At 52.0% G+C, this 12830-nt stretch overlaps 1 protein-coding gene across 1 annotated transcript in view; it reads left to right on the top strand.

Moving 5' to 3' along the window:
• The first annotated feature begins 1183 nt into the window (after window positions 1-1183).
• Window positions 1184-12830, top strand: part of RAMP1 (receptor activity modifying protein 1) — a 48617-nt gene continuing 36970 nt past the window's right edge. Inside the window, exon 1 of the mRNA XM_046643863.1 lies at window positions 1184-1464. Within this exon, the coding sequence (XP_046499819.1) occupies window positions 1413-1464 (52 nt within the window). The 5' untranslated portion in view covers window positions 1184-1412. The remainder of the gene's footprint in view (window positions 1465-12830) is intronic.

Below are 12830 nucleotides of genomic sequence, written 5' to 3'. Positions count from 1 at the left end.
GTAGATGGATGGCCCCCTGGCTGTCAGCTGCCTCCTGTTCGCCACACTGACAGCAGGTGGCTCTCTTGCCTTTCATTTGGCATAGGGAAATGTTCATTCAGTCCATGTGGGTTGACCACAGATTGCGCACTATGCAGTGTCCTTCTCAGCCACAAAGGAGATGTGACCATTGCACTCAGGTAGTGGTTCTTCGCCCTCTCGAGGGCAGTGGTTGGTTCATGGGCCTGAGCACAAATTTACGCAGTTGCTCAGTGTTCTTCTTGGAATAGGACGTTACAAGAAGGAACCACCGCAGGGTGAAATCCAGCCCCAGTAGGGCTTTGAGGGCTGAGGACAGCTCAGCTGCCCTGGGCTCGTGCCTCCCGACTTTGTCTCCCCGTCAGACCTGTGCCTGGGGAAGCCTGCTCTGCCCCGGGGCTCGTGTGTCCCCTCAGGGAGCCCTTGTCTAATCGCTCTCTAAACGAATACACCCAAGCTTCTCGTCCTTTCCTCCCTCAGTTCTTCACGCGGGCTCCGGAGTGACCACCTCCCAAGGCAGGTCTAAGCTGTCCTCTTTCTGTGTAAGTTCGGGTTAGAACTCTATCTGAGCCCCTCGCAGCCTCCTGCCAGCCTCCCTGCCTCTCACCACCCATCCTGGCAGCAAGTCCATAGGGGCACCTCCCAGTCCCCCCAGAGAGCCCTGTTTCCCCGGCCCCTAGGACTTCTGTGCGTGCCTGCCTTGCCCCTTTGCCTGCGGGCAAGCCGTTCCCCACCCTGCAGGTCCTCGGCATTGACTCCAGTTTCTCACTGTACCTGTGGGTCCTTTTTGCGTTACGTTACTCTGAGTCTCCCCGGGCGCCACGGCTGGTTTTGTCCCCGCGGGATCCCCAGTGGCCGCACCTTGAGGGAGAGCTAGATGCAGAAGGTGGTCTTTGTCTTTTGCAGAACAGACCCTGCCTCCCACCCCAGGCGGGAGCGGCCAGAACCTGGGGAGAGGCGGGGCTGGCGCTCGGGTCGAGGCCGAGGCGCCTGGTCTGGGACACCATCCCTAGTTGAAACTGTCCCTCCGTTCGGCTAACGTTGCAGGAGCGGAGCGCCTGTGCGGGCGCCCGAGAGTGCGTCCTGCCGGCAGGGCCCGGAGCCGCCGCGCCGCCCGCCCTCGGTGCAGCCCTTCCCGGTCCGCGCTCGCTCCGCGCCGTCCGGGCCACTTGCGGGAGGGTCGGGTCGCTGTCGGCCGCTTCCACCCGTCCCGGCGCCCCGGCCCGCAGGTACTGGCCGCCCGGTTCCCTGCCGCCGGCCCTCCCGCGCGGTCCCAGCGCCCCCCTCCGCCCCCGGGCGCCGCAGGGGGCCGGCCGCCGCCTCCCCAGCTCCCGCCCCCGGCGCCGCAGCGGGCTCAGTCCTCGGCGGGCGGACTCGGCTCGGCAGCGCGCGCCATGGCCCAGGACCTGCGCGGCCTCCCGCGGCGCGGCCTCTGGCTGCTCCTGGGTGAGTAGGGCCGGGGACCCGACTCCCCGACTCCCTGCCGGGCGGTCCCGAGGGGAGACGGGCGCCTGTCCCGCGCGGGGCCCCGCGACCAGCTGGCGGGGTCGTCGGAGCGGCGGGCGCCGCAGCCCTGGCTGGGCGGGAGGCCCCGAGGCGCAGGGGACACGGGCGCGCGCGCGGGGGTCCGCGCAGGGCTGCGCCCCCGACCGGGGAAAGGGGCGGCATCAGGGACATCGCGGGGGCCAGGGAGTTTTGAAAGGCAAGGAGCAACTGTCTCCCGCGCACCCGGGAACTCACTTGTTTTCAGGAGGGAAAATAGGACGCGCCGGCTTCCCCCTCCCGGTACCTCTGTGTCCTGGAGCTCGGAGCTGTGATGGCCAAGAGTGGGAGCCGGCGCCTTGCAGACTATTTGGGAATCAGAACCACGGCCCATTTATCTAGAAATAAGTTAAAACTGAAAATCTGACTCCTTGTCACAGCAGTTGCTTATTTGCAAATAAATCTTCCCTAGGATGTCCTTTGCAAACATGAGGCCAGCCGTCCTCCTCTGGGACATTCTCACAGCTTTTCTTGTTTGCTTGTTGACTTGGCACTTCTGGCTAATAAAAATTCAAAGAGGGCCTGCTGGTGAGGTGGCAGAGCATGCTCGGCTTTTGGTTTTGAGAGAGATTATAAACCTAAACTCAGTGGTCACAGGAATGAGCACAAGACTTAGCAAAGTTTAGGAAAAACTTGTCTTCACTTCCCTGTCCACAGTGTTTTCATAAAACCCTAAAACTGAAACCGCGTGGTGACAGGAACGTGCACAACACTGAGCAAAATTTGGCAAGAAATTGTTTTTACTTCCCTTTCCACAACGTTTCATAAAATGCTAGGAAGCATTTCTAGACCGCTTTAGCTATTGGATTCACTTTGTGTGTTTAGTTACCTTTTAATAGACACTAGGGCACTGAAGTGGAATAATCGGGTGGTCCTGGGAGGACCCCCAGCTATCACTGGTACTTGTGGCCTTTCCCCAGAACAGGTGATGTTGGTCAGAAGCAGCTGCTGCACAGGTCCCCCTCGGTGCTGGCGCTGATGGTGATGGGGTGACCATCGCACGGTTTTTGTAGCTGGAGAAGCTTGGGGCAATGTGGCTTGTCCTGGAGATGGCCCAGCCGCTGGGGGGTTGGGGGGTACTGAGGGCTGCACAGGAGCTGTGCGGTTCCAGGTCTCCCTGTTCCTAGACCTCGCCAACAAGTGTCGATCTGCATAAACCCTTGGCATCTGCTTCAGTCTAATACAATCTGAAAACTGATCTTGCCGCTTAAGGGTTTTGGCTGAAGTTATGTGAAAAGCAAGATCTTATGATATTATTCTCTTCTTTTGTGTTTAGATCTCTTTGGCTTGACATGGAACTTACTGTTTTGGTTTCCTAAGAAATGAACATTTCTCTCTTAGCAAGACAGAGAGCTGGGTTATGTCATTTTTTTTTTACCATAAATAAACAAATAAAGGCTCTTTCCTGGTATCTAGAAGCTGCACCCTCTAAAGTTGTGTAAGCAAAACGCTATGTCATGATCATATATAAAGACCTTCCTTATTTACCAGGAAAGCAATACATGCTCTACTAGAAGTCCGAAGTCCTGTAATCTTGGCATGATTCTGAGTGGTCTGGCTAGTGTTGTATCTTGGAAAAATAAACACAACTTTATGAAGTTATCAGTAAATTAATGTCATTGGAGCCCAGCAGTAATTAGTAGAATTACAGAGCAAAAAGCCTTTTCTTCCCAAGTTGCAGCATTAGCCAGATCTCCCTGGTGGTGAAGATTTTGCTACCCAAAACGGCAATGTGGAATTTCCTTGTTTTCTTTTTTTAAGTATGCTAGGCCATAGGTTCAAGAAGTCATCTGCAACAGCTTTACAATCAAGCTCTTTTTCTTATTCGACCTGCATGCAGTTATTAAAATCTCGCTATTCATATGATTTCTTTCTGCTCCAGGCTTCATGTATGGTCTTCTGTCTACAGAAGACTCTGATGCGACCACATGCCTTTTAAAAGTTTTGTATATAGCCGTGAAAAGTTTGTCATCAATCAGAAAAGAAGGAGGTTTCCAGCAGACCCGGGGTTATTCTATGATGACTGCCTTGTGAGCTCCTGTTTTTATGAGCCCACCTTCGCCCAGGAGTGCCGAGGCTGACTTGCATGAACTCACCTGTCATCTGTCCTGGGAAGCACGCGCCTTCCCTGGCATCATGCTGCGGGGGTTGGAGGTTTTCTTGCAAGGCTGCTATATTTATTGAAACAGAGAACTTTCTTTAAATACAAGTGTAATGGTTTGGAACCGACTGGGACATCACGGGAAATGCAATATAAGTGACCACTTCAGATTGTCATGTTTTTTTAAATCTGGAGGCTGTTCTAATCCTGGAGTCCAGATCTGAAGGAGTCTTATTTGCTAATCAACTCAGTGTGTTTGTTTACTCTGTATATTTAGCTGCTGGGAGAAATTTCTGGATTTTTGTCTCCCTTCTGTCAGTATGTGCCGGTCAGTGTACATATCGTCAGTCCCAGGTCAGGGCTGTTGAGAAATGTTTATATCCACATTGGAAGTGGGGGTGAATGACACTTCAAGGAAATGGTTTAGGTAGAATTCTTACTTAAGAGAAATAGCTAATTGGAAAAAGTTTGTTCCTCCTGATTTTATTTCCCCCAGAATGAGCCAATCCTACAGCTTCTACTTAGCTAAAACTGGCTTCTGGCAGAGTATGTAGTGTGGATGCCACTTGTGGTATAAATTTCAGTGAAAATGCAGAGCCCCCGAGAGTAGAACCCCACGGGTTTGGCTCCCAGGGCCCCTTCTTTGGCCGCGAGCCCATCTTTCCCAAGATCCACCTGGCATGGTGGGCTCTCCCCTCAGAGGCACTGACCCAGGCCTGCCCACGAGGACTGTCCCCGGGAGGGCACAGGACGCAGGCTGAGCGATCCTTTTTCTTCTGGAGCTGTGGGGGGAAACTCTTTCCTCTGGGCTGGAGCTGAGCGTTGGGCTGCCAGATCCCATCCTGTGAGCCACGGGGGGAGGGGGGTGTCTGTCCATGACAACACAGACAGACAGAGCTCTCCTGACACCTTTCCTGCCCCTGGATCCAGCCAGTGGGGTGGACTTTTCAACCCTGTGAACCCATCACGTTTAAGCTGAGTGTGTCCCTTGCAGGACGGTGCCTGATGGGTGGCAGATGCTCAGTGGGCTCTGAGAAGGGCACACCTGGGGGCCATGGGAACCCTGCACAAGAGCCTCTTGTTCCACTGGGGACTGAGGGAAGGCCTCCTGAAGGAGGAGATGCTGCAGCTGAGAAGACGTGCAGGCTCTGGGAAGGGGATGAAGGGGAGATGGGTGCTGCTGTGGCTTGAGCACCTCCTCTGGGCCCTGGGCCGCCTGCCTCTGCACTTCAGGTTCTTCTTGACAAATGGAGAGACAAGGCCATGCATCACCTCTGCCCTGTCCCCAGCCCACCATACCAGAGGCGCCCTTGGGCTCCCATTCCCCGCTAACACACACAGAGCCCCTAGAGGGATGTCCTCGTCACCAGCCCTCCCTGCCTCCAGGACAGGATGACCTTGGGGCTGGTGATGTTTCTAGAGAACTCGTTTGTTCTTACTGAGGAGGGTTGTGTCAACACCATGGCCATAGGAGGGCTCCCAACCTCAACAAGACCTTATTTATGTTAACATAATGAAGTTATTGTTGTCTGGGGAAAAGATTTTTTTTCCCTCAGACTGTTTTATTTCAGTATTTTCTTTGACATTGAAAGCCATCACTTCAATCATCGTTTAAAACATGGATTCTAAGCAGCTTTGTGGGAGCAGGGTCCACGGAGACGCACCCGCCCAGACTCGGCAGGGGGTCTGGGGACCCGTGGGCCTGAGCATCACAGCCGAGCCTTTCTTACTTTATTCCTCATTAGGCCTCACAGTGTCGCCTTTATTTTCCTCTTCAGTCACTACCTCCCTCCCACGAGGAGTTCCCATGGTGGAGTCTGTGGGACCAGAGACAAGAAACCCCAGCCGGCCTCCCCTCCCACCTGGCCCATGTCCACTCTGCCCTCTGCTCTCTGCCCTCCAGTCCCACAGGCCCCGCGGGCCAGCACCTCCCCCCTCTCCCAGCTGACTGCCGGGCCTCCAGGAAGCCTTCCCTGGTCACCCCCAACCACCACCACTGGAGTGTGACCCTCTGCTGTGCCCCCTGCACGTCCCCCTCAGAGCTCTCGTCACACCACATTGGCATTGCCCCCCTGTATGTGTCATGCTTGGACTACAGGTCAGCCCACCTCTGGGTGCCTCCTGTCAACAGCTCCTGAGTTAAATGAATTTGCCGGAAACCAAGGGGGCAGGGAAGCAGAGTGAGCTGGGCCGGCTCACTCATAGGGGCTGGGGTGCAGCCACCCACACTCCCCAGGGCTCCATACCCCACCTGAGAGGCTCACCAGGAAGGAGTCTCCTGAGCCAGACTTCACCTGGGATGGCACCTGAGCAAATGAAGGGGTCGTAATGCTTGCCATACTGTCACGTAATCTGGCCGGTTGTCCACTGGAAGAAAAGCAGTCCTTGTATCCCACAGCAAAACCCCACATCACGGGGGAAGAAGTCTAGAAAGCATAGGCACTCAAACAGCAGTGGTGACACTAACAACCATTTGCCTTATTGCCTCTAGAAGATTCCGTGGGTCCATTTGTGAGGGGAAAGATGGCTGCCAGCTGGGTGGGTGGACAGATGAGGGAGCATTGGGCAAAGCACTAAACTTTGCCTGATAACTTCTACCTGTCACATGACACAGGTGCGTCATATAGCATCGTGACTGGAAGAGGGGGTCTAGAAGCCAAGGATGCTGCTAGGCAGCCTACTGCTGGAGGCTGCCCAGGACAGCCCCCCACACAAAGAATGGTCCAGCACAAAATGTCCGGGGTGCCCAGGCTGGGGATCCCTGTTCCATGTAAACGACATATAGAAAAGGTGCTATTTACACGGAAGGAAATGAGCCATGGGAGTAGAGCTGGAGGTGGCGGCCCTGGTCCTGAGCCCTAAGGAGTTTGGGAAGAGCACAAGGACAGTTGGGCAAAGGAACTTTCTGGAAACCTTTGTGACTGAAGCATCGGGGGGAAGGGGTCTTTGAGCCAAGGTTCGTGCTGGAGGGGGACCCGATCCTCTGGGCCAAGGTAAGCAGGTCAGATTTCATTTCAAAGGCAAAGGGGGACCCTGGAGGATGTTACACGGGGCCATGAGATGGAATGTCTGGTCTGAAAGAGCCCTGGGCTCCTGCACAGAGCGGGGCTGGAGGCTGGGAGTGGAGGCAGGAGAGCAGGTGAGAGATGGGGGTGTGGGCGAGGGCAGAGGAGTGAGACGGAGGGAGTGCAGAGACTCCAGAGAGTTCCAGGGGTGGAGATGAAGGACGCGAGGGGCAGGAGGAGGCAAGCCCAGCCAGGCCCCCGGCAGAGCCGTGTCCCGGGAGCCGGCGCTCCACAGCTTCCAGGTAAAACACTTCAAATTTTAGGTAAACGACAAATTGTTTTAGCGTAAACATGTCACATGCCATATTTGTGACATACTTATACTAAAAAAAATTGTTTGACACTCAAATTTAACAGGGCGTCCTGTATTCTGTTTGCTAAATCTGGCAGGCCCATCCACAGCAGCCACACTGGGTTAGATGTCCCCTTGGACACTCAGGGACAAAGGCAGGTAGGCAGGTGTCCAATCAAGTCTGGGGCACGGAGGAGAGGTATAGCTGGGAGGGACGTTTGGGGTGATGTCAGTGTCGGGACAGTGTGAGATCCTCAGATGGAAGGGATGGCCGTGGAGAGAGATGGGGCGCAGGCTCTCCACAGAGGCTGGGAGGGGAGGCCAAGGCCCCAGAGAGACAGTGACGGAGACGTGGCCGCTGGGTGCCACTGGGCACTCTGACAGTGGTAGCATCCGTGGGGTGGTGAGGAGGGAAGGCAGATGAGTGGGGTCATGCGTGGAAGAGGCGGCAGTGAACGCATCCTGGAGAACACATCCCTGAGAAGGGATGCCGAGGGGTCCGCCAGAGAGCGTGCCCGTGGGGGTTCCTCCGCTGTGCCATGGTTTTAAACAGGCAGATCTTTGATTCATCTGGAATGTGTCCTGATTTTCTCACTAAATATCTACTGGGATTTGCATGGTAATTGCGCTGATTTATTGATTGACCAGGGAGGATTAATAGCAAGAGCACCTGTCCAAGAAAGAGCAGTCTGTCCCTCCACCCCTCCCGCGGGGGTTCCATTCCCCCTGCAGAGTCCTTGTTCAGTTTCTAGGAATCTCGGGGGTTTGGGGCTGCTGCTATGAATAGGATACTTCCCCCATTTATCTTCTGCCCCGTCGTTGCTGGAGTGTAAGGAGGCTCCTTTTTCGTGTGTGTTGGGATGCGCTGTCTCCGGTACTCGGGCTCCAGCAGTGCTTGCTTCTTGCTTTGTTCCCCTTCTCCCCTGTGGCTTTTTCAGGTCGATGTTAGACCATCTGTAAGGAAGGGGCGTCTTCCCACTGCCTCCCAGTTTGGACTCCTCATTTTGTTCCCTGTTTCAGCCAGGTTGGAGGGGACTCTGCTGAGCAGGGAAGTGGCAGCAGCCGCCTCCCTTGGCTCCCAGCTGAGGGCAGCTATGCCTTAAACCTTCAGGCCTGCTCCTGGGGGCAAGAAGCTTTTTAAGTTCTTGTTTTTTTTAATTCAGGTAACACTGGTTTATAATACTATATAAATTTCAGATGCACGTCATTACATTTCGATTCCTATGTAGATTACATCATGTTCACCACCCAAAGATTAATTACAATGCATCACCATACACATGTGCCCTCTTCCCTCCCCACTTCCCCTCTGGAACCCTCTGGTAACACTAGTCTAATCTCTGTGTCAGTGTGTTTGCTTGTTGTTGTCGTTTTTATCTTCTACTTATGAGTAAGATCATATGATATTTGGCTTTCTCCCTCTGACTTATTTCACTTAGCATAATACCCTCAAGATCTATCCATGTTGTCACAAATGGCCGGATTTCATCATTTCTTATGGCCGAGTAGTATTCCATTGTGCATATGTACCACGTCTCCTTTATCCATTCGTCCCTTCATGGGCACCTAGGATGCTTCCAAGACTTGGCTGTTGTGAATAATGCTGCGATCTATGTGCGTGTATCTTTAAGCATTCATGTTTTCAAGTTCTTTGGATAAATACCCAGCAGTGAAATACCTGGATCAAATGGTAGTTCTATTCTTAATTTTTTGAGGAATCTCCATACTGTCTTCATAGTGGCTGGACCAGTTCGCACTCCCACCAGCAGTGTACGAGGGTTCCCTTCTCTCTACATCCTCTCCAACACTTGTTATTTCCTGTCTTGTTAATTATAGCCATTCTGACTGGAGTGAAGTGATATCTCATTGTAGTTTTGATTTGCGTTTCCCTAGTAATTAGTGATGTTGACCATCTTTTTTTTTTTTTAAAGATTGGCACCTGAGCTAACGACCATTGCCAATCTTTTTTTTTCTGCTTTTTCTCCCCCAGTCCCCCCAGTAGATAGTTGTATATTTTAGTTGTGGGTTCTTCTAGTTGTGGCATGTGGGACGCCGCCTCAGCATGGCTTGATGAGCGGTGTCATGTCCGCACCCAGGATCTAAACTGGGGAAATCCCCGGCCACCGAAGCGGAGCGTGCAAACTTAACCTGACCATCTTTTCATGTGTCTATTGGCCATCTGTATATCTTCTTTGGAGAAATGGCTGTTCAGATCTTTTGCCCATTTTTTAATTGGGTTGTTAGTTTTTTTGTTGTTGAGATGTATGAGTTCTTTATATATTTTAGATATTAACCCCTTAGCTGATATATGGTTTGCAAATATCTTCTCCCAATTGTTAGGTTGTCTTTTTGTTTTGTTGATTGTTTCCTTTGCTGTGTAGAAGCTTTTTAGTTTGATGTAGTCCCATTTGTTTATTTTTTCTATTGTTTCCCTTGCCTGGTCAGACTTGGTATTTGAAAAGATGCTGCTAAGACCGATGTTGAAGAGCGTATTGCCTATGTTTTCTTCTAGAAGTTTTATGGTTTCAGGTCTTACCTTCAAGTCTTTAATCCATTTTGAATTAATTTTTGCGTCTGGTGTAAGATAATGGTCTACTTTATTTTTGCTGGGGGTGGGAGAGAGAGAGTGAGTCTTCTTGCCGTGTGTAAAAGAAGTTTTTATGATGTTAAGGGAGACTCATTTGGTGTCACCTGTGGCAGTATGTGCGAGTTGTGAGTTGTGCATCCCCTCCGTGGCTGGCAGGCCGTGGGTGCTGGTGGCTGGTGACTCAGTAGAGAGGAGGTCTGTGAGTCTTGCTGCGTTCCTGCCACGAATGGAGGCTCCCTAGGCGCCCACGGAGACCCAGGAGTCTGCTGACTGCTGTTTATTTTGAGTTTCACTCCTTTATTCCTAAGCAAGATTGTTCTGCACTTCCTTTGGTGGGTTTTATTAGCAGCATTGGGCATTTTTCTTCCCAAAAGAGGTGTGTGAACTTTCTTTCTGTCTGGGCCAAGGCAGTTGGGATGGTGCGAGTGATCAGTTCCTCCAAGAGCTGCAGGGTCTTCATTTTCTGCAGAACCATCCAGTGGGGGCCCTCTGGGGCACTGGAGAGAACTGAGGCCCTTTCCAGTGTCTTTCATGGCTGTCAGTCACCTTGGGTTTTCCATTTCTTATAGCAATGATGTTGTTCCATATCTTGCTGTGAACTTGTCCATTTTACCCAACGTATAATTCTATAGATAATTATCTTATTTTTCTAATCCTGTCTGTATCTCTGGGCATCTGCCCTTTCTCTGGTGAGTTGGTATTTTCATGTTATTTCTTGATCAGGACTGGACAGTGGTTTATTTCTGTGGTTAGTCTCCCCCCCCGCCACAATCTCCTCTCCAATCAAAGAACCAGTTCTTTCTCCTTGAAAGCCTAATCCATTTGTTTTTGTTCTTTCTTGTTGAGGAATGAAGCCTGCCCAGTCAATCCTCTGCTTGGCAGCCTGGCCGCATCTCCTGAGTTTTTTCTGCCTCGTGACCACCGTTGATATTTCCTAGATTTTCTGGGTGTGTGGTTTTTATTTCTTCTTTAACACATGAGTTATCTGGAAGCAAGTTTTAAAAAAATCCCAAAGGCTCAGGCTTCTTGGTTTCATGTCCAACACTCACGGCTACTTTTCTATGCCGTGGTCACAGAGCAGGTCAGGAATCACCACAACTGAGTGTGTGTTAAGGCTTCCTTCTCGGTCTTGCCAAATTTTCCTTTTGTAAATGGCCCATAAACCCGTGAGAAGAGTGTGGAGTTTTTGTGTGTCGATTCTAGATGTCACATTAAATTAAGCTGCTGGGTCCCCCGTAGCCTCATTGATTTTAGTCTCCAGCTCTGTCAGGAGCTGTGAGCCCTGTGTGAAAACCCCACTCTGCTTCTGTGAACCCGTCGGTTCTCTGTGGTGGAGTTCCTGTCGTCTCTGTGCCGGGAGCGACAATAGGGAATCCACACATGTAATCCCTGCCCGTCACATCCACGCAGTGAGTTCTTGTAGCCCAACCTTCTTTGTCCCAGCCATTGCTTTTTTATTTTTAATTGTGGCAAAATACACAGAACATAAAATTTACCATCTTGACTATTTTAAATACACAGTTCTGTGGCATTAAGTACGTTTACATTGCTGTACAACCATCAGCACCATCCATCTCCAGAACTTTCTCATTGTCCCAAACCGAAACTCTACCCATTAAACACGAGCTCGTCATTCCCCCTCCCCGAGCCCGCAGCCCCCGCCATTCTACATCTTGTCTCTGTGATTTGGACTCCTCTGGATACATATAAGTGGAATTATATAGTATTTGTCTTTGTGTGACTGCCTTATTTCACTTAATGTCCTCAAGGTTCATCCGTGTTGTGGCATGTGACAGGATTGCCCTCTTTTTTAAAGCTGAATAATATTCCCTTGTATGGATATCCCACATTTTGTTTATCCATTCCTCTGTTGATGGACACCTGGGTTGTTTCCACCTTTTGTCTACTGTGAACGATGCTGCTACGAATGTGTGTGTAACAAATATCTCTTTGAGATCCTGCTTTCAATTTTTTTTTCCCTAAGATTGGCACCTGTGCTAACATCTGTTGTCAAACTTCTTTTTTTTTCTTCTTCTCCTCAAAGCCCCCCAGTACATAGTTGTATATACTAGTTGTAGGTCCCTCTGGTTGTGGCATGTGGGACGCTGCCTCAGCATGGCCTAATGAGCGGTGCCATGACCACACCCAGGATCCAAACCAGCAAAACCCTGGGCCGCTGAAGCGGAGTGTGCGAACTCAACCACTCGTCCACAGGGCTGGCTCCTCAATTTTTTCAATATGCACCCAGCAGAGGAATTGCGGGAACGTATGGTAATTCTGTTTAATATTTTGAGGACCCGCCATACTGTTTTCCACGGCAGCTTCACTGTCTTATGTCCCCACCAACAGTGCACGAGAGTTCCAGTTTCCCCACTTCCTCCCCAACATTGTCTCTGGTTTTCTGAGGGTAGCCGTCATGGTGGGTGTGAGGCGCCATCGTTGGTCTTCAGGTGGAGTTTAGCTTTGTCGGGGATGATACTGTGGCTTTTCATAGCCTCACAGTTGCCTGACTCCGCTTTCCACCTTTGGATGTTATTCTGCATCACTTAGCTTTTTACCTGATTTTGCATCTCATTTTCTCACGGATTCAGGGGGCACATGAACAGGTCCCCCCATCCAGCACAGAGCAGGCACTTCAAGGAGGGGAAGGGAGGAGGGGAGCAGCATCTCTGAGTCACAGCAAGGGGACAGTGGGCTGGAACTGCAGGCTGACCGGGAGGATCAGAATCTGCTTGGTGAAGGCTGCGCTGGTGCAAGCTGCTGTTCGGGACGCAAAAGGACCCACGGGCCAGGAGGACTTTCCGGTTCTCTCCCAGCCCTTGACTGGCTGCCCCAAGGTGGCGGTGGGTGGGAATTCCTCTTGCCAGCAATGGAGAGCTTCTTGGGGGTGGGCGGGACCAGCTGGCCTCCTGAAGAGAGGGGGCTTTAGATGGAACAGAGACAGAGAGCGGGAAAAGCTCCGGGGCAGCCAAGGGGCTTTCACACTAGATGATTCAGTGTGAGCCAGAGGGAAGCGTGGCAGCGGGAGACGCCCAGGGAGCCACCCAGGGAGCCACATGCAGGATGCCGGAACAGACCACAGCAGCCGCGCAGAGACTGGCACAGGGCCCTCCAGCCTGCCGAGGATGGAGTGGTGACCCAAGGGCCCGGTTCAGGAGAACCAGACTTGAGGGTGGTGGGAGCGGGTGCTGAAGGCAGGCGCTGCGTATGGACAAAGCACAGGCT

The sequence above is a fragment of the Equus quagga genome, chromosome 17, assembly GCF_021613505.1.
Source record: "Equus quagga isolate Etosha38 chromosome 17, UCLA_HA_Equagga_1.0, whole genome shotgun sequence".
Taxonomy (NCBI): Eukaryota; Metazoa; Chordata; class Mammalia; order Perissodactyla; family Equidae; genus Equus; species Equus quagga.
Note: the sequence above shows the minus strand (reverse complement) of the source record. Positions and strands in the feature narration are given on the sequence as shown.